Source organism: Rattus norvegicus, chromosome 9 (genome assembly GCF_021556685.1).
Source record: "Rattus norvegicus strain SHRSP/BbbUtx chromosome 9, alternate assembly SHRSP_T2T, whole genome shotgun sequence".
Taxonomy (NCBI): domain Eukaryota; kingdom Metazoa; phylum Chordata; class Mammalia; order Rodentia; family Muridae; genus Rattus; species Rattus norvegicus.
In genome coordinates, this window is record NC_141542.1 from 76,357,714 (window position 1) to 76,378,492 (window position 20,779).

At 40.5% G+C, this 20,779-nt stretch overlaps 1 protein-coding gene across 7 annotated transcripts in view; it reads left to right on the forward strand.

The window, feature by feature from the left end:
- The first annotated feature begins 231 nt into the window (after window positions 1-231).
- The window catches only part of Bmpr2 (bone morphogenetic protein receptor type 2), a 115,614-nt gene continuing 95,066 nt past the window's right edge, over window positions 232-20,779 (forward strand). For 6 of the 7 annotated variants that reach the window (XM_087564564.1, XM_087564560.1, XM_087564561.1 and 3 more), the window contains exon 1: window positions 232-1,494. In XM_087564564.1, the coding sequence (XP_087420690.1) occupies window positions 1,419-1,494 (76 nt within the window). In that variant the 5' untranslated portion in view covers window positions 232-1,418. 7 annotated transcript variants of the gene reach the window in all.

Sequence of the window (20,779 nt, forward strand, 5' to 3'; positions counted from 1 at the left end):
CACGTGCGGAACGTTGGCGTGTGTGAGGAAAGGGACCTAGGCTGCCCTCCCCAGGACGGCCCATCCCTGCCCCGGGCGCCCCGGCGGGAGACGCGGGGCGAGGGTCTCGCTCTCCCTCCAGCTAGCCTGGGAGTGAGGGGCGGGGCCGGGCGGGGCCGCGGGCGCGCAGGCGCAGTGCGGCTCTGTGGCGCCGCCGCCGCCGCCGCCCGCGCTGCACCACAGGCCCGAGACAGACAGGGGTCGGCTGGAGAGCCGGAGACTGAGAGGAGGCGGCGGCGGAGGCGGGGCGACTCCGGTGACCGGGAGCGCCTCAGACTGGCAGCTGCGGCGACTCCCCCTTTGTGTCTGGTCTGCTCGGAACCCCTGGAGGTGCTTCCCGGAGGGGCTCAGGGTGTTTCGCAAGCTCTGCTGCCCACCCCTTCCTCGGCCACCTACGTCTGTCTTCCCGCCGCCCCCCGCCCTCGGCCCGCGACGCCCTAGCTCCGCCCGGAGCCCAGAGCTGCGGAGAACGAGGCGGCGGCGGCGGCGGCGGCGGCGGTGGATTCCTCCGGGGGGGACTGTGATTCGTTCACGCAATCGACGGGAGGAGACCGGGCTTTCATGGTGGAATTTACTTCAGGCAAGAGCGAGGGGCTGGAGTAGCCGAGAGCGAGGCCCCGGCGTAGCGCCCTCGAAGGGCTAACCCCGCACCTCCCCGCGTGTCGCTCGCCCGGGCTCGCCGCGCCGCCACGACCCTCCCCTCCCCCGCGCCCCGAGGCCCGGCCTGCGCGACCCTCGCGCGATTGTTCCTAGGAAGCCGTGGGCTCGCCCATGGAAGCAGGCACCTTTTTCGACCCAGTCGGCGGAAAGGATTTGTTGATGTCGAAATCAGAGTGAAGGAAGCAACGAAGCGAAACTTTAAAAGGAACCCTACTGTCCTCCGAGTCGGGAGCGATGCGACTCGGGCGGCCGGGCGCTGCTGCCTGCCCTGCTTCGCCCTTCCCGGCGGTCGGGAACTTGTTCTGATCCTTAGTGCTCCCATCGAGTCCCCGCCCTCCACTCCCCGGCACTCTGGATATGTTTTCTCCCAGATCTGGCTATTTTTTTGATATCGTGAAACTACGAGGGAAATAATTGCAGGGGTTTCTTCTGGGCTCCCTGCTTCTTCCCCACGGACATGCCTTCAGTTTGGGGAACCGAGGCACCCCGTCCTAGGCGAATGAAGCCCCCCAGCCACGAGGGAGCGAAATGAAGGGAAATTCTGCAGTGGAATGAGAGCTCTACAAGCTAGGTCCTCGCATCTGCCATTTGTCCTTTCAAACTGCATTGTAATCCGGGCAGGATAAATCAGGAAGAGCAGCCTCCTGGCCGGATTTCTCACCCGAATTTACTTTCCTGATTTCTTTTCTTTGCCCTCCTGCTTCTTGGCTGGCCCAGGGATGACTTCCTCGCTGCAGCGGCCCTTTCGGGTGCCCTGGCTGTTATGGGCCGTCCTGCTGGTCAGCACTACGGCTGGTGAGTAGCCCTAGGTGTTCCAGCTCCTACCCCTACGGGTGGTGAGGGAGGGAGCCTGCAGAGGCCGAGGCCTGTGTTCGCCCCTCGCAACGTGTGCGCTCGGATTCGGGTGGAGGAGCCAGCCAGGGAAATCACCTTCGGTGTTAGCGTGTAGTTTCCCGTCCCTACTCCCGTATTCCCTGACCCCTCCCCCACGGGGGAAAAAAGACATATTGGGTGTGGTATCTTGACATTTTTAGCTGTGAGGTAATGCAAGGATTAAAAATAATATTTTAATCACTAGTGAACTGTCTATTAGATTTTTGGAGATAAAGCTGGCAGTTTTTTTTTTTTTATTTTGGTGGAAAGAAGCAGATTTGATTTACAATAAAAAGAACAACTAGACACACGGTTGACTGAACCTTATTTTTACATTTAGATCACTCTTTGGGAATCTACGTTACTTTTCGTTATTTAAAATGTTACCTGATGAATAGAATAAATGTTGAGGAAACCAGAGTGTGAGAATCTTGATACAGTGTATAACACTGTTGCTATCGTCATTAATACTGTTTTGCTCCCAAGAATCTTCTGTGTCTTTTCATCTTGGACAGTCTTACTTTGTATGCTTTTGGAATTACTGCCGGTCATAGAAGTGTTTTTGATAACTTTTCTATTAGTCATCTGGCGTCTGTTGGTTTTCCTGTCATTGAGACAACTTTGACCTCACATCAGACTTCGAGGAGATTTGACTCCTGAAAGTTCTTTGACATTTTCCTAACGTGTGAAAGGAAATGCTACTCCCCTTTCCTCTGGCCATTTCCTCTTTAATTCTTGAGGAAAAAAAAAACTCATTTTCTCATTGCAGTTATTTTCGAGCAACAGTCTTTTGTGGTTTACTTTTAGAACATCTCAGGAATGAATTCTTAAATTAGTCACATGAAGTATGCCTAGACAAAGTAATGGTTTTCTAATTTTTTTAAAAGTAATTTTCACATTCGATGAATTCTTCATTGCTGTAATAGACACGGAGATTACTTCTCTTATTTACATTTTAAAGGTCTGTCCTGGGAAAATACTGAACGAAAATTTGAAGTTTCCTTTTGTGAAATTTGATACCATTGTCTATTGTTGATTAATATGTAGTATTTTATATTTTTGGTTGTGAGTTTAGCCTTTAATGGCTGAGCCATTTCTCAAGCCCCATTATATTTAGAATTTTAATGATGAATCTATGTTTTTTTAAAATCATTAGAAAATCTGATTTGATTACATATTGGAATGTGATATTTTAATATTTTCGATTGTTTCAATTATTTTTGAAGGAAAACTGAACATATTTTCTCCAAAATTTCTTTGTTAGCTGTTTAAATTCTCTAACCACAAGTCATGTGGTTCCTGTAAAATATGAAAAGAGTAAAAATGGCCTTGACACGTAAGCAGTCATTCTGCAAGCAGAAACCCAAGAACATTTTGTTTTAAAATTTTGATCTTTTTATAATCTTTAGAATGCAGATTCTCATTTATAGTATTGTGGTCATCATTGTGACAAGAACTGATAAAAATCGGGAAAAAAAACCCATTGATTTAAAAAATAATTATTTGGTAAATGGGTTTGGTCTTTCATAAAGGGTTATATTTAAAGAATCCTCGTATAAAGTGAGCTTAGTGTTTCCCCGTGTCCTAGATGATGGCCTCTTTGAAGCTGGATTCAGAGCTGCAGTAGCTGAGTTTTACAGAGTGCTTGCTGTGCACCAACATGAGCTTTACATATATTTTCTCCTTTGGTCGGCTTGACAATTCTGTGTTGTAGGTTTTCATTGTGATTCCCCTTTTACTGAAAGGGAGGGAGAATTAAGTACAAAGTTTCAAGTAACTTATCACATAGTAAATTTCGAAGCCAGGATTATAGCCTGTATCCTTCCCTACCTCCTTGGTGCTAACAGCAGCAGCAGAGCCAGCAACAACTTCCTCTCCCTGTAATTGGAACATGAGATAAAGTAATGCTTTTGCCAGGTCCACTTTGAAATGAAGCTCGGACATTTATAAACTAGTGGTGCAGGTACTGATCATTCACAGCCATGGTTCTGAACGTATAAAAATTTTGTCTAACAGGTTCATCTCTGTGATTTCAAGGGTCAGCCTGGTCCACCTAGTGAGATCTAAGACAGGTTTTCTAGAGAAACCCTGTTACAGGGAAAAAAAAAAAAAAGACAGACAGAAAGAAAACTTTGCCCAGTAGTGTATGATCTACTGCGGCTTCACTGAATATGACATGACTAGGAGCGTCAATGTAGATTTGGGATATACTGATGTAAATGGTCGGTGCAATTGATGTAATCGAGTAGGAGAAAAAGCATTGCAAGACTAATAGATGTTACGTCATTCTTTGGGGTCCTGGATAAGTTGTCTTTGGTGGTGGTGATGTTTAGGGCAGTATGTCCTGCAACTCTGTAGTCTGGGTTGGATTCAGGCTCTTGGCAGCTGCCTTGCCTCAGCCTCCCACGCACTGGGATTACAAGTGTGAGCTACCAAGTCAGGCTTACTAAATACATAATTTCTTTTGAAAATTATTTTAATCCCCTTTACTCTGATTAATTTTTGGACTCCTTAATTCTAAGGACAGCTGGTATGCAAATAATTGGAATTTATTAGAAAATAGAGATGTACTTGCCTAAAATTATTTTAGTCAAAATTTATTAAATGCACCACCAGGTTTAATAAGGTATTTCAGGCTTGCTTCAGGGTCAGCTTTTGTAATTCATTTGAACTAATCCTTTAGTCTGTATTTTGGTTTTACCTTTCTTCAGGAATATAGTTGTCTAAAGTGAGAACGTCATCTGTTTAGCATTGTTGAGTGGTTAGTGAATTTTGTCAAGTAACTGCAAGTTTAGTAATCTTCGTTTCTGTTTCTCAGTATAGACACTACAACAGTTCCCTGAGTTTCTTGATAAGATGAGTATTTTTTTTTCTCTATACTTTAGTTCTACTGAGCTAATTTGTATATAACACCCTTTTGGGGGTAGGTGGGAGTTCTTTATCCACAGAGTTTTAAAAGAGATGCATGCTTTATATTATCAGTGTTAACTGGATCTGAGTATGGCCAATGCTCACCTTTGCTACAAGATCATCTGAAGCCACAAAGTCTTCATATTGTGTAACAGCTATTTATTTTCATTTGTCTTTTCGTGGGCCCAAATCTGAAGGGAGGGAGAGTAATACCTGCCTACCTAGGAGTAGCATGTGCCAAGGCAGTGACGGGGCAAGGGGGCAAGCCCAGCCCCACTGGCGTATTTGTAGATTCTGCTCCTCTAACTTTCCATTGGTCTGTCTCTGTCAAGTCACACCGTCATATGAAAAGAAGAGACGTATGAATAGTACATTTTGTGTATAAGGAGGCTACATGTAACATATGAATGCATAGTATAATTACAGAGAAATGAAGAATTAGAATCCCAGTCCACTCCAGAGAATTGGGAAGATGGCACAGGAGGGTATTTTTCTCACCATTTGAATGGGGCTTTGCATGAAAATCTTACAAGCTTGGTTTTTTACACCCTGGACTATCACCTGTGGTATTACTCTTAGTGTTTATTGTCTGTATCCCAGAACTCTGGAGACAGAGGCTGGTGGATCTCTGAGTTCATTGCTAGCCTGGTCTAAGCAAGCTCCAGGACAGCCAAGGCTAACAAAGAGAAAGAAATCCCCTTCCCCACCACCGACAACAACATCAGCAACAACAACAAAAGAAGAAAAAAGAAAAGAAGAAAGATTGCATCTATTTTGTAATGGATTAAATTCAGGGCTTCCTGCATCCGAGGAGTGCATATTGCCATGCACATAGAGAATGTTTAATAATACTTAGTGAATGACTTATAAAAAGGAATGGGGGGGGGGTGCTGGAGAGATGGCTCAGAGATTATGGGCACTTGGTGCACTTGCAGAGAATGTGAGTTTTTTCCCCAACACCCACACATGTAAAGCTATAACAATCTATAACTCCAGTCTCAGAGGATATGACCTCTTCTTCTGGCCTTTGCAGATACCAGGCACGCATACAGTACACTTAACATACATGTAAACAAAACATTTGTATGTATAAAATATATGTTTAAAAAATGGAAAGGAATTGTAACTTATTTCCTTTTAGCATATATGTGGAGCTCCAAAGACAACTTTGTGGAGTCATTTCTCTCCTTTCACACTTGTGTGGGTTTTGGGGAGTGAAGTCAAGTATCCAGACTTTCTTTTTTTTTTTTTTTTCCTTCTTAACAGCTTTTATTGCAGGACCACCTTCATTTTGCTGATACGGGGACGTATCCAGACTTTCTTAGCAAGCATCTTTACCCACTAAGCCTTCTTAATGGCATGCTTTTTCTTGGTCTTAAGAATGATACATTATTTAGTATAAAAGGCTTTGCTCACTCAGTCTTCTGTTAACTTAATTTGTATTTTTGTTTGTTTTGTTTTATTTTGTTTGTGGTGCTGGGGCTCAGACCCAGGCTCTTGAGAATGATAGTGAAACACTCCTTTGGCTGTATTCTCAGTCTTGTGTTTGTATTATGGGCATTCTACTTTTTCCTACTTCTATCAAAACCAAAACTTGTTAGAAAGAAGTGCGCACGTGTTTGCGTGCGAGAGGAGAGAGAGAGAGAGAGAGAAAGAGAGAGAGAGAGAGAGAGAGAGAGAGAGAGAGAGAGAGAGGGAAAGAGAGAGAGAGAGATTGATTTAAAAATTAATTTAGTTAGCATAGAAAGCAATGGCCTGGGCTGGAGAGATGGCTCAGCCGTTAAAGGCTAGGCTCACAACCAAAAATATAAGAAAGCAATGGCCTTCATTATGGCACTGTCATAAATATATATGTATCTTTTATGTTCTCTCTTATTTATTTTATGTGAGCTTGGTTCTAAAACCTGCGTCTAAATAATTTAGTCTTTAGTCCTTTCCAAAAAGCAATGAAGATGACTTTGAGTACTATAGCCTGCCTGCCTGCCTGCCTGCCTGCCTGCCTGCCTGCCTGCCTGCCTTCCTTCCTTCCTTCCTTCCTTCCTTCCTTCCTTCCTTCCTTCCTTCCTTCCTTCTTTCCTTCCTTCCTTCCTTCTTTCCCTGAGACAAGGTCTCCCTGTAGCTTGGCTGGCTTTGAACTTGTTATAGAACTGAGGCTGGGCAATACTGAGGTTACAAGACAGACTTGTTTTAACATCATCATTCCTTTTGATCTCTGAGAGGGATATGATAAGACTGCATATAAAATTTATGGATATTTTGTATAGAATTGGAAATCTGGTGATAGATGGCAGGATTTTAAAAATTAGGTTTTTTTGCTTGCATGTAAGTGTATGTATTATGTGTGCCTAGTGCCTGCAGAAGCTAGAAGAGGGAGTTAGATACCTAGGAACTGGAGTTTCAGAGGTTGTGAGTTACCCACCATGTAGGCACTGGTCCCCAGGAAGAGCAGCTAGTACTTTTAATTGTTGAGCTAGTTCCAGGCTGACAGAAAGGATTTATTCTTTTTAAAGTAAGCAGGCATTTTACTAGTATTATAAAATAATTTTATTTTAAACATGCTTGATATAATTATAGTATAAAACATATTAAAAAGAAAGTATGGGCTTAATCTATAGAATGAGTATTCTGAAAAAAAAATTTGACCTTATTTAAGTGAGGAAAGTGATCAGAGAAAAAAAAGTGACCAGTTTACCTTCAAAATCTCAGTTAGTTTACCTTTTTTTTTTTTTTTTTTTGGTTCTTTTTTTCGGAGCTGGGGACCGAACCCAGGGCCTTGCGCTTCCTAGGTAAGCGCTCTACCACTGAGCTAAATCCCCAGCCCCTAGTTTACCTTTTAACTACAGTTTATCACTTAAGCTGAATGGATTTAATGACTTCTAGTAAATATGAATTTCTTTTAAGGCTTGAATAGAATGTAACCAAACTTAGTCTAGAACATGTGTATGTGCTCGCTTTTATAGTTAATATAGTGCTTGGCAAGAAGTGTTGAGCTTTTTTTTTTTTTTTTTTGAATATTTACTTTATGTATGTTAGTACACTGTCACTGTCTTCAAACACACCAGAAGAGGGCCTCAGATCCCAATTACAGATGGTTGTGAGCCACCATGTAGTTGCTGGGAATTGAACTCAGGACCTATGGGAAGAACAGTGAGTGTTCTTTTTTTTTTTTTTTTTTTTGGAGCTGGGGACCGAACCCAGGGCCTTGCGCTTCCTAGGTAAGCGCTCTACCACTGAGCTAAATCCCCAGCCCCCACAGTGAGTGTTCTTAACCGCTATCTCTTCAGCCCGTGTTGAACCTTTTACAGTTTCTGTTCAGATATGTATTACTGGAATGGCTAGGAGGTTAGGTCTTAGGATAGGTGAGATCTGAAAGAAAGAACTGGAGTATGCACTCAGCAAACATCTGTGATGCCCTGTTGTCGGTTACTTTGTAAACGGTGTAGGGTGGAGCAAAGACAACCTGCCCATGCTCATGCGGTGTATCTCATGATGGCGAGATGTGGATTAGATTGCATGCTATTTGAAGCAAGAGGAGGAACTTGGTGGACTGTTAGAATTTTAAAATTTCTTCTTGTCTTCTTTGATTTCTCTGGGTGTCTTTTCTTCATAATTCACTTTTAAAATATCTGTCTAGGCCTCTGTAAAGAGCAGTGAGTGAGCATTTCAGGTTTCCCTATCCTAAAGTTCTTCCTTTCTGCTCATTCCTAATGTAGATGTCACCAGATTGATTGACGACTACTACTTCTACTTCTACTTCTACTTCTACTTCTACTACTACTACTACTACTACTACTACTACTACTACTACTACTACTTTCTTCTTCTTTTTCTTCTTCCTCTTCCTCTTCTTCCTTCTTCCTTCTTCTTCCTTCTTCTTTCTTTTCTTCTTCTTCTTTTGAAAGGTAGCATCTTACTCTGTAACCTATCTGGCTTGATACTCTGTAGCCCAACATTGTCTCTTCCTGTCTCAGTCTTTCTAATGGCAGGAATACTGAGTGAGCTACCACACCCAGCTAGCTAGCATTGGATTTCTAATTGCCAAATCTAGTCACCTGACTTTTTACTTATTTCTACTGCTGCCTCTCTCCCTTGTGGATCTCTCTCTTCACTGTTCCTAGGGTGGGTTTTAATTTTCTTTTAAAGATTTATTTATTCATTTATTATATATAAGTACACTGTAGCTGTCTTCAGATACACCAGAAGAGGGCATCGGATCTCTTTACAGATGGTTGTGAACCACCATGTGGTTGCTGGGAATTGAACTCAGGACCTCTGGAAGAGCAGTCAGTGCTCTTAACCGCTGAGCCATCTCTCCAGCCCTTAATTTTCTTTGGAAGTAAATGATGCCAAAGTGAAATGCAACCAGGACTGGAAGTTCTGAGTTCCTGCTTAGGGTTTCTGCTGGTTGTTTACTATGAGCAGATTCCCTGGTTCTGGCTTTTGTATCCTCATAAGAATATGATTCCCATTGAATTGAGGGGGTGGCCTGGATGACACTGTCCTTTTGCAGTCTTTTCCTTATGGGATGAGAAAAACCAGTGGTCCACACAGTTATTGGTAGGTATATAAACACTTTGAATGATATATGCTTATTCGTTATATATATTTTTCCTTTTTATTTATTTATTAATGAGTACACTGTTGCTTTCTTTAGTCAAACACATCAGAAGAGGGCATCAGATCCCTTTAACGATGGTTGTGAGCCACCATGTGGTTGCTGGGAATTGAACTCAGGACCTTTGGAAGAAACAATCAGTGCTCTTAACCACTGAGCCATATTTCTAGCCCCAACCCCCGTTTTTCTTACACCAATGATAGTCAAATTCAAATCCTTCTGCATGCTAGGCAAACTCTATCTCACTGAGATACACTGTAGCCCCAGTATTTCAAATTTACCTTAAAATGGGGGAAATTTGAGGCATTTCTAAGCTATAACAGACCACATTGAGGAAAATGTAAGTAAAAATATGTTTTATGTTGTTTGCATATGTTGAATTAACCCAACAAATGTGTAAAGGTGGGCTCTTTAGAGCTGTGTTTTACTAAAAATAGAAGAATGATGCACACCAAATAGGTAAGGCAGACTTTACGAATAAAGGACTTTAAATGATAGAAGTTTAGTTAAGAGTAGATTCATCTTGACTGACTGTGGTGTCACACGTCATTAATCTCAGCACTTAGGAGATGGAGACAAGTGGCTCTCTGAGTTCAAGGCTAGCCTGGCCTACATAATGTACTCCAGGACAGCCAGGACTATATAGAGAGACCCTTTTTTTTTTTTTTTTTAAGATTTATTTATTTTATGTATGAGTACACTGTAGCTGTCTTCAGACACACCATAAGAAGGCATCGGATCCCATACAGATGGTTGTGAGTCACCATGTGGTTGCTGGGAATTGAACTCAAGACCTCTGGAAGAGCAGTCAGTGCTCTTAACCGTTGAATCATCTCTCCAGCCAGAGAGACCCTGTCTTAAAAAACAAAAAAGATTGTCTGCAGTCTTCTCTGCCATTATTCTTCCCAGCCTTCAAGATAGTATCAGCTCAGTCTTTGGCCCAGGTATCATATATTTTAAATCACTGAGATCTAGTTAATCATTAGTTAATCTAGTCCATCCATCCATCCATCCATCCATCCATCCATCCATCCATCCATCCATCCATCCAAGCAGGCTATCACTTTGTAACCCAGTCTGGCCTTGAACTCCTCCTAGTGGTTTTCCTACCTCAGCCTCTGAAGTGTTGAGTTATAGGCCTGAGCCAACATATATAGCTTGCTATTTAAACTTAGGTTATGTGTTTTTTGTTTTTTGCTTTTTTTGTTTAGCAGTGCTAAAGAGTGAACCTAGGCATGCTAGACAAGCACTTTACAACTGAGCTATCCTTCAGGCCTCAACATTTAAATGCAGCTTTACTGATTTTTAATTCATATATCATATAATTCAGCCACTTAAAATATATAATTTGGTGAGTTTTGTTATAATATGTAAAGTTTGCTATTTTAACCATTTTCAAATGTACATATTCACAATATAAGTTGGCTGTACTAGTCCATGTGTTTAATTCCAGCAGACAAGTGAATGTGAGTTCACAAGAGTTCTAAGATATCCAGGGCTACATAGACCCTGTCTTAAAAAACAAAAACCGGGGTTGGGGATTTAGCTCAGTGGTAGAGCGCTTGCCTAGGAAGCGCAAGGCCCTGGGTTCGGTTCCCAGCTCCGAAAAAAAAGAACCAAAAAAAAAAAAAAAAAAAAAAAAAAAAAAAAAAAACCAAAAACAGGAAAAAAAAATCATAATGTGATACTCATGTAACCAAACCTCTTCATCACCCTATACAAAACTTAAAATTCTTAAAGTAATAACTCCCTGTTTCTTCCTCCTTCCAGACCTTCAGCCTGCCAAGAACTGGGATTACAAGCATAGGCCACCATGTCCAATCCTAGTATTCTTATCGCTTAGCCATTCTCATTTTGTAGGGCTGAGAAAAGAACCAATTAATTAAACTTAATTAAACTTAAGTCTTGAGGAAGATTTTGATTGCTATTATATTTTCACCTATAAGTAAACCTGCCAGAATAACTTAAAAGTTTTAAAACTATTTTAATTCTTTGAAAATCTTGTACAGTGTATTTTGATCACACTTGTCCTTTCCTCCCTCCCCAACTCCTCCCAGATCCACCTCGCTACCTTACCACCTCAGGCACCTCATTGCCCATGCCTCTCTCAGATGTGCTTTTGTCCAGTGTGTGCTCCCCCTTCTCTCCCCTTTCCTCTCTCCTTCCTTCCTGTTCCATCTCCCCTTGTCCTTCTGTTGGGTCCAGTTTGTACTGGTCATAGATTCCTGTGTGTTGTGTGTGGGATCATATACTGGAGTATGATCAATCAACCTACCGGGAGCCACACTCTAAAGAAAACTAACTCTGCCTGCCCCAGAAGCCACTAAGTGTCCATAGCTTAAGTTATGGGTGGGGGCTCGTGCAGCACTCACTGTACTTGCTAGAATGTTGACTGGCTTGATCCTCTGTAGGTCTTAAGCAGGCAGTCACAGCTGCTGTGCGTTCGTGAGTACAGAAGTCCTGTCATGTCCAGAAGAAATTGTTTTGTCCCAGTCCTCCCTGACCTCTGGCTCTTACAATCTTTCTCCTCTCTCTTCTGCAATTATTCCTGAGCCTGGAGACGTGTGTGGATGTAGATACCTGATTGGTAGCTGAGAACTCCAGTGACATTTTCTGCACTCTGGCCAGTTGTGAGCTTCTTAGTTAACCGCTGTTCACTTTACAAGGGAACTTCTCTGATGAGATCAGATTGCTGCACTAGCCTATGGCTAGAGAAATACAAATTAGAGGGCAGTTTATTTTTTGTTTTTTTTAACAAGCAGATGTTTCTTCTTAATAAAGTAAACTGAAAAAGTTTTTGTTAAGGCATATGTAAAAAATTAATTTTTAATCAATATACTATTCTTAAATAGACCATTCTGAATGTTTTACCAATTTTTTGTGCCCTCTAGATATAGTTTAGATGAAATTTGGTATGTTGGAATCTCTACCTAGTAAATTATGAATTTGTTTTCTATGTTTTGATTTCCCATTTTATAATTCTACTAGTTGACAGGATAAAGCAATTTCTATTTTTTCCTTTAATTAAAAGAAAAAAAGGGGTTGGGGATTTAGCTCAGTGGTAGAGCACTTGCCTAGGAAGCGCAAGGCCCTGGGTTCGGTCCCCAGCTCTGAAAAAAAGAAGAACCAAAAAAAAAAAGAAAAAAAGAAAAAAAGATTTAGGTGTCAGTGGTGATTCATGCCTTTAATCTCAGTACTTAATGAGGCAGAGGCAGGCAGGTCTCTGAGTTCAAGGCTGGCCTGGTCCACAGAGCAAGTTTCAGGATAGCCAGGGCTACACAGGGAAACCCTATCTCAAACAAAAACAAAAACAATCAATCAGTTAATAAAAGATTTAAAGTCTCTGAAAAGGAGTTATGCTACCTTTTGCTATAACGTGATATTTTGTGGTGTTAGGAGTCAGAACCCAAGGCCCTGTGCATACATAAGGGCCTCCTTTACCACTGAGCTATATTCATTCTAGCCTGGAAAGGATTTTTTTTTTTTTTTTTAAAGGCCTATTTTTTTTTTAAAGATTTATTTATTTATTTATTATATGTAAGTACACTGTAGCTGTCTTCAGACACACCAGAAGAGGGCATCGGATCTCTTTACAGATGGTTGTGAGCCACCATGTGGTTGCTGGGAATTGAACTCATGACCTCTGGAAGAGCAGTCGGGGGCTCTTAACCACTGAGCCATCTCTCCAGCCCCTGGAAAGGATTTTTGAATAGAAATGTCTCACTAAAAATGAAGAGAACTTTCCTATCCTTTAAACCTTATTTAATTTTTCTATGTCCACTCTTGTAAGTTTTTTCTTTTGGTTTACTCTTTGGCTATTGCTCTGTCCTTGTATGTTTTGTGTCTACAATTGGAGTTCTTATTCTTTTACTTTCCTCTGAGGCATTATAAATATTCGTTTACTTTAAAACATACAGGCTAGAACATCCTTTGATTAGTACATCTAAAGGTCCCAGAAGGAATTGCATTAAAGTATAGGGTGTTGCCAAGAAATTACTAATCTTTAACAGTGAAGAGTGTCATCTAGAAAGTTGAGAGGTAAGCGTGATTACTTGGCACTGCTCTGGAAAGGTACAATCTAGCTTCCTGTCTGTTTAGCACAGTGACAGGCATGAGTAATTATGTTTTGCTTCTGTATGGTAAAGTGTGGAACACATAAAGGATTAGGGATCTGTGCGGTTAGCTGAGGCAGTCTCCTCATTCGGGGAGGCTGTGAGAGTGAGGAGGGTCTTTGGATTACCATATCAGTCCTGGACTGTTACTTGATAGAGTTGCTTCTTTATTTTGACATATTGTGTGTGTGCATGCAGTTCAGAGGACAATGTGTGGGTATTAGTTCTCAACTCCACCATGTGGGGCCTTGAGATTGAACTCCGATGGCTATAGGCTTGGAGGTAACTACCTTTTCCACTAAAAGTGGCACCTTTTTCTCTCTCTGGGTTACAGGGATTGAACTCATGTCTACAGGCTTGTTCAGCAATATTGTTCACAATATTCCCCTAATATTGTATTTTCTATTTTTCATTTATTTTTATTTTTTGCAGTTGTGGCTCAAACCTGGGTCTTACACATGGTAGGCAAGTGCCTTGTTTATAATTTATTTGAAGGAAAATAGTCTTTGCACACATCTTTAGCAGAGATCAGTGTGGTTTTCTACATGCCTGTGATTCTGAGGTTACATGGTACATCAGACTCACTTGAGGAACTTGTTGAGGCAGATTATAGAGTACTGCCTGTGGTGTTTTTACTGTATTGCTAGGCTGAGATCTGAAAATTTATATAAATTCCTATGGTTATAGGAAGTACTAAGGAATTTCTGATTTTGCCAATTTGGATTTGATACTTTGACATTTATAAATAATAAAGCAATAAATATCTGTTGAACGTTGTGGACTGACTAACATATTGGTCTTAGATGTTATTCTTTACATTTTTCAGAGAAATTTTAATTTTTTTAGACTTCCTATTTCATTTTATGTGTGTGAATGTTTGGCTGACATGTATGTCTGTGTACCACAGAGGTCAGAAAAGGCCATCAGATACCATGGAACTGGACTTGTAGAAGGTTCTAAGTCTTCATGTCAATACTGGGAATTAAACTGGGGTCCTCTGCAAGAACTATTGCTCTCCACTGCTGAGCCATCTCTCTAGCTCCTAAAAACTAAAACAAACAGAATATATGTTTTTGTTCCTATGTGTGCGTGTGCAGGCGATAGAGGATAACTTGTAGAGTCAGTGGTCTCCCTTCATCTCCAAATGAGCTCCAAGCATCAGACTCAGGTGTCCAGGCATGCTCAGTGAGCATCATTCCCACCGAGCCACCTTACCAGTTCATGGGTGTTATTTTTATAAGCCTGTCCCATAACTCTTAGGTTTTTGTGACTAACTTAGAAAAGTACTGGCTTGTTTGGTATAAGCTAATAGTGTTCAGATTATGGTCTCTGGATTAGTAGCATCAGAATCACCTGGGAGATTCTTAGAATTATTTTAATTCCATACCTTTGACATAGTAATATGAATTTTGGCTTGTTCTGTGTAAGTCTGACGCATTCTTAAGCATGAAAATCACCAGAGGTGCTGGAGGTGAACCCAAGGTCTCACACACTTTGCTGCTGATCCACAAACTCAACCTAACCCCCTACTTTTTTTGAAAAGATATTTTTGAGATATAATTTCAAGTAGTTTAATCTGGCCTTGAACTTGTTGCTGAATAGCCGGAATGACTTTGAACTTCTGATCTTCATGCCACTAAATTCTAAATATTCTATGTTATAAGTATTATATATTAATTTTGGAACATTAGGTTAGTTTAATTAGTAAATTGGACTCTACTTGAATTTTTCCATTTTCTTAGTGTAACTCCTTTTTTTTCCTTAAAGATTTATTTTATGTATGAGTACACTGTGTCTGTCTTCAGACACACTGGAAGAGGGCATCAGATCCCATTACAGATGGTTGTGAGCCACCATGAGGTTGCTGGTGATTGAACTCAGGACCTCGGAAGAGCAGAGAGTGCTCTTAATCACTGAGCCATCTCTCCAGCCCAGTGTAACTCCTTTTATATAAAGGATAAAAAATGTGTTTGCATGTGAATAGGAGAAGGGAAGGAAGAAATATATAATTTTTTCTATAAAGGAACTTCTATATTTGGGTCCTCGTAAAGCTCTATAAATACGTCTGACACAAACTCACTTTTCAGCTTGTGGTCATCATGTCTGAACCCTAACTAAAAAGCATTTTTTTTTTTTTTTTTTTTTGGAGCTGGGGACCGAACCCAGAGCCTTGCGCTTGCTAGGCAAGTACTCTACCGCTGAGCTAAATCCCCAACCCCCTAAAAAGCATTTTTTAAAGTGAAAAAAATCCATTTACATGATTTTACTTATCACTTTTTTTTTCTTTTTTTCAGAGCTGGGGACCGAACCCAGGGCCTTGCGCTTGCTAGGCAAGCGCTCTACCACTGAGCCAAATCCCCAACCCCTACTTATCCCTTATTAAAACTGATTTTTTTTTTTTTTTTTTTTTTTTTTTGGTTCTTTTTTTCGGAGCTGGGGACCGAACCCAGGGCCTTGCGCTTCCTAGGTAAGCGCTCTACCACTGAGCTAAATCCCCAGCCCCTAAAACTGATATTAAATTAAAATATACAAGTTTTTTTTAAAAAAAACCTTTGGGTTTTCTTATTTCAAGAGCAGTGAATATGTATAAAACACCAACCTTACAGTGCAGAAATCTTGCACTGTTTTAGCCTAATAGTCAGGATTCCTATCATCCTGTTGATAGAGTGTATTATGTTACACAATGTGGTAGAATAAACCTTTACCTTTTTGGTCTTCCCATAATTCTATTTTAGCCATGAGAAAACCTCAAAATGTGAGGACTTCTGTCCAGTGCCTGATTAGTATATCTCAAAATGGTCAAGGTCATTTAAGACAAAGAAAGATTAAGAAAGTGTCATAGCCTAGAGGAGCCTACAGACACATGATGACCAAATGTAATGTGATATCTTGGATGGGTCCTGTGTTCAGAAAAAGGACTTGAAGTGGAAACTAGAGAAACATGAATAAAGTGTGTTTAGTCAGTCAGTAACTTACTAGTGTTGACCTACTAGTTTATATCGTATAGTAATGAAAGATCTTTGTACTGTGTGTACTACTTCTAAACTTTGCTGTAAACAAAAACCACTCCAGAATAAAAATTTGTGAAAAAAAGCACACATGCTCATGTCAGAAGTATTAGGAAAACAGATAAATAAGAAAGTAGGAAAAAAAGGTCACAGTCCTTACTAAATATGAGACTTATATATAAGTACACTGTAGTTGTCTTCAGACACACCAGAAGAGGGCATCAGATCCCATTACAGATGGCTGTGAGCCACCATGTGGTTGCTGGCAATTGAACTCAGGACCTCTGGAAGAGCAGCCAGTGCCCTTAACCATTGAGCCATCTCTCCAGCCCCGAGAATCTCATTTTAATTTAAATCTTTCCTATGCATCCATTTGAAAGTGACACTGTGATGTGACGTTTTGATGTGTATGTGCATGTTACCTTCAAACCTAGTTTTTAAAAGTGTAACCTGGGGGCTGGGGATTTAGCTCAGTGGTAGAGCGCTTACCTAGGAAGCGCAAGGCCCTGGGTTCGGTCCCCAGCTCCGAAAAAAAGAACCAAAAAAAAAAAAAAAGTATAACCTGAATTATAATTAATTAACTTGTTTAAGACAAAGTTTCACTATGTAGCCCATGTTGCCTAGACTCCTCCCTCAGCCTCCTGAATGGTGAGATTTTGGTTTGTGTCACTTTTTTCTTTGTTCTGTCTATACTGACTCCGGGTAATTTCATATAGTCTTAGGACTTTAATTGGCTTTTGGAGGCTAAATTTCAAATGTATTTCTTTCCTAAGTTGCACTTTTTTTTTTTAAATGGAGATTGAATCCAGTGCCTCCTTTACTGTATGCTAAGCAAGTCCTCTCCCAGTGGGCTCCAGCTCCAGTCATGGATATCTTGTCTAAAACTGAACCGAAGGTGCTTTCCAGTTTGTCTTGTAAATTTACTTCATTCAGCAAATTGGCAATTCTCTCTTTTCCAGTTGTGTAGTATGCAAATAGGAAATGCAGGCTCTTGTCTCTTTTTTCTTTTTTTCTCATTTCATTCAATCTGATAGGAAGCTCTCTTGGTTACCTTCATGATATATATGGGTTGTGGCTGCTTTTTACCAGTTCCACTGCTGTCACCTTGATCTAAGTGCTACCACTCTCTTCTCATGCATAATGTTTCACTAACCTTTTCTCCTCTATTAACACCTGTGCTTATTATAGCCTTTTAATATAAGAGCCTTGGTGACCATTATTAAATATCATGTTCCCCCTTTTCTGGTTGTCCCAGGGATTGAACTCAGGACTAAGCCTGTGCTAGGCTAGTGCTGTACCACTGAGGTATCTATACTCTCCTTTACTTTCTATTTTGAGACAGGGTCTCAGAAAGTTGCTTAGGCTTGCCTTGAATTCAAGAGATAGCCCAAATTGATCTTAAAACTTGTGATCCTGGGGCTGGGGATTTAGCTCAGTGGTAGAGCGCTTACCTAGGAAGCGCAAGGCCCTGGGTTCTGTCCCCAGCTCCGGAAAAAAGAACCAAAAAAAAAAAAAAAAAAAAAAAACCAAAAAAACAAAAAAAAACTTGTGATCCTCCTGCCTCAGCCTCCCCAGTAGCTAAGATTATAGACCTGCATCACTAGGCCCAATTTAAATAATGACATTTCTTTGTTTTAGTTTCTCCAGTACCTCTCCATGTTACTGTCATGATAGCCACAGGCATTTAAAATATACCATGTGATAAACTTGATGTGATGGTAAAGCCTGCAGTTGTAAGTGGAGGCAAGGGCTCTGAATTTCAAGGTCATCCGGGTTACATAGTTCAAGGTTAGCCTGGGAGGTATGATACTTTTTACAAAACATAACAACAGCCCATGTGTACTCTGGCCCTAGAGTTTGTGACTTGCTGAACTAATTTCTCTCTTGCTTAACTTTAATTCTTTTAACTTTACAAAGAATTAAAAATTAAGAGATATGTCTTGGGGCTGGGGATTTAGCTCAGTGGTAGAGCGCTTACCTAGGAAGCGCAAGGCCCTGGGTTCGGTCCCCAGCTCCGAAAAAAAGAACCAAAAAAAAAAAAAAAAAAAAAAAGAGATATGTCTTATAATAGGTTACATTTAAATTGCTTTATACTGTATAATTTGACAATGGCTAATAATAAGTAAATCTGAGGGAGTATGCTGAGGGAGTAAGGGAGTAGTCACATAAACAGTTTTTGTTTATGTTTGTTTATTTATGTTTATCTTATATGTATGAATATCTTGCCTGGGGGCTGGAGAAATGGCTCAGTGGTTAATAGCACTGTCTGCCCTTCCACAGGTGCTGAGTTCAAATCCTAGCAACTACATGGTGGCTGACAACCATCTGTAGGGGGATCTGTTGCTCTCTTCAGGAAGGGTACTCATTCATTAAATAAATAAAATTTAAGAAAAAAAGTGAATATCTTGCCTGCATGCATGGATGTGTACCATGTGCCTGGTGCCTTTAGAGGCCAAAAGAAGGTGTTGGTGCCCATGGAACTGGAGTTACAGATGGTGTGATTATCATGTGGGTGCTGAGAACTGAACCCAGGTCCTTTGCAAGGGCAGCAAATAATTTCAAGTATTGAGCCATTTCTCTAGCCCCAGTATTTCTTGAGTGTTCAGTATATTTAAGTTCTTTTTTATTTACTATTATCTCACTGTTCAATAAACCAACTGAGCAGTATTATTTTTCTCTTTTCTTGTGTGTGTATGGGTTAGCTTTGAACTCAGAGTCTAAAGCATGCTAAGTAAGACCTTTAGCATGCAGCTGTCAACTACTATTGTTATTGTTTTCCTTTCTGTAGAAGTACTCATCTACTAAGTGGGAGACCTGAGATTAAGTTCAAGACTTTATTACTCCAAAGCAAGACACTCATATACATACAGGGTTAACCTGAAGGTATAAAAGGACTTAGAAACCCTGTGTGTGACTTATAATCTTAGCACTTGGGAATTTAAGGACACTCTGGAAAACCTAATGAAACTGCGTCTCAAAAAAATACCTCCACCCCCAATTAAATAAACAATCAAAAGGAGCTTGGATGGGCTGCCATTGGAGCTCCCTTGGTGTATAGGAAGCTCACAGCTTAATCCCTAGTACTTGGTAAATGTGTTGGAATAGAAGTTAGGAAGTTCAGCGGTTCAGTGTCATCCTAGGCTGCTCAGAAAAGCAGGTCCAATCTGGGCTGTATAGAAACTATACATTTAAGAAACAAACGAGGGGGCTGGAGAGATAGCTCAGTGATTAAGAGCACTGACTGCTCTTCCAGAGATCCTGAGTTCAATTGCCAGCAACCACATGGTGGCTCACAACCATCTGTAGTGGGATCAGATGCCCTCTTCTGGTGTGTCTGTGAAGACAGACACAGTGTACTCACATACATGAAATAAATAAACAATTCTTTTAAAAAATAAAAACAAACAAGACAACAACAATAAAATTTTTAGATATACAAAAATCTAAATTATTTTAATTATTCAAGGTAATTGATCAACTGAATTGTGTCTCAGTTATAGTCTCTTATTTTTCTATAAAGCATAGCAGATATTTGAGGTTTGCTTTTGTTTGTAATGTTCAAATGTTGATGGATAAAACCTTTCCTTGAAAATGCAAAGCTTCAGTTGTGGAAAACAGCAGTTAGAGCAGGAGTGTGGTGATGATGTAATGTAGTGGAGGATGTGTTTATGTTTCCATGTGTTCATAGTGATTAGAATCCCTAGGGGCCAGTCTAGTATGAAGAGGGACCTTTTATATTTAGTGAGTATACCCAAGGCAGTATTGTAGAGATAAGAAAGCAAGATTAAAGCAGTCAAGTGAAGTTATTCCTTAACTTTTTGAAGCACGTTTTACATGGATATGGCTGTTGAGTTGTTTTTGTCCTTTGGCCAAAGTTTGTGTGTTAGCTTGATGAAATGTTATAAAAATGATAATTTATGAACTTATTTTGGCCTTAATGCTAATCTTTTCTCCATTTATACAGCACTTTCTAGGAATCATTGTTTTGTTCATATATTTAGATTTCTGAGAAGTTCCTTTTTTTGTTTTTGTTTTTTGTTTTTTGTTTTGGTGATAGGTTCACTCTATTATGTACCTCTGGCTGGCCTGGAACTCACTATGTAGACCAGGCAGGCCTTGAACTCACAGAGATTTGCCTGTCTCTGCCCTATAGTCATACACTATCACAACTGGCTAAATCATTCTTTTAAAAACAAAATACTGGGTTGGGCCCTGGAGAGATGTTTAGTGGTTAAGAGCACTGGGCATTCTCACAAAGGACTTGGGTTCTATTCCCATCCCTACCTGGGACCTTATAACCATCTGTAAATCCTGTTCCAGTGGATCCAATGCTCTCTTTTGGACTCCAAAGGCACCGGGCATGTACATAATACACTAACATACATGGAAGCAAAACACTCAAGCACATAAAATTAAAATAAAAATAAAAGATAATGGGTTGCGTCTTTGGGGGGTGGCTATAGAGTAGGACACATGGCCCTTGGTTCCATCCTCATCATTAGTAACAAAGATTGTCTTTGCTTGGTAGTAAGTTGAACTTCAAGAATTCGATACACGGTATG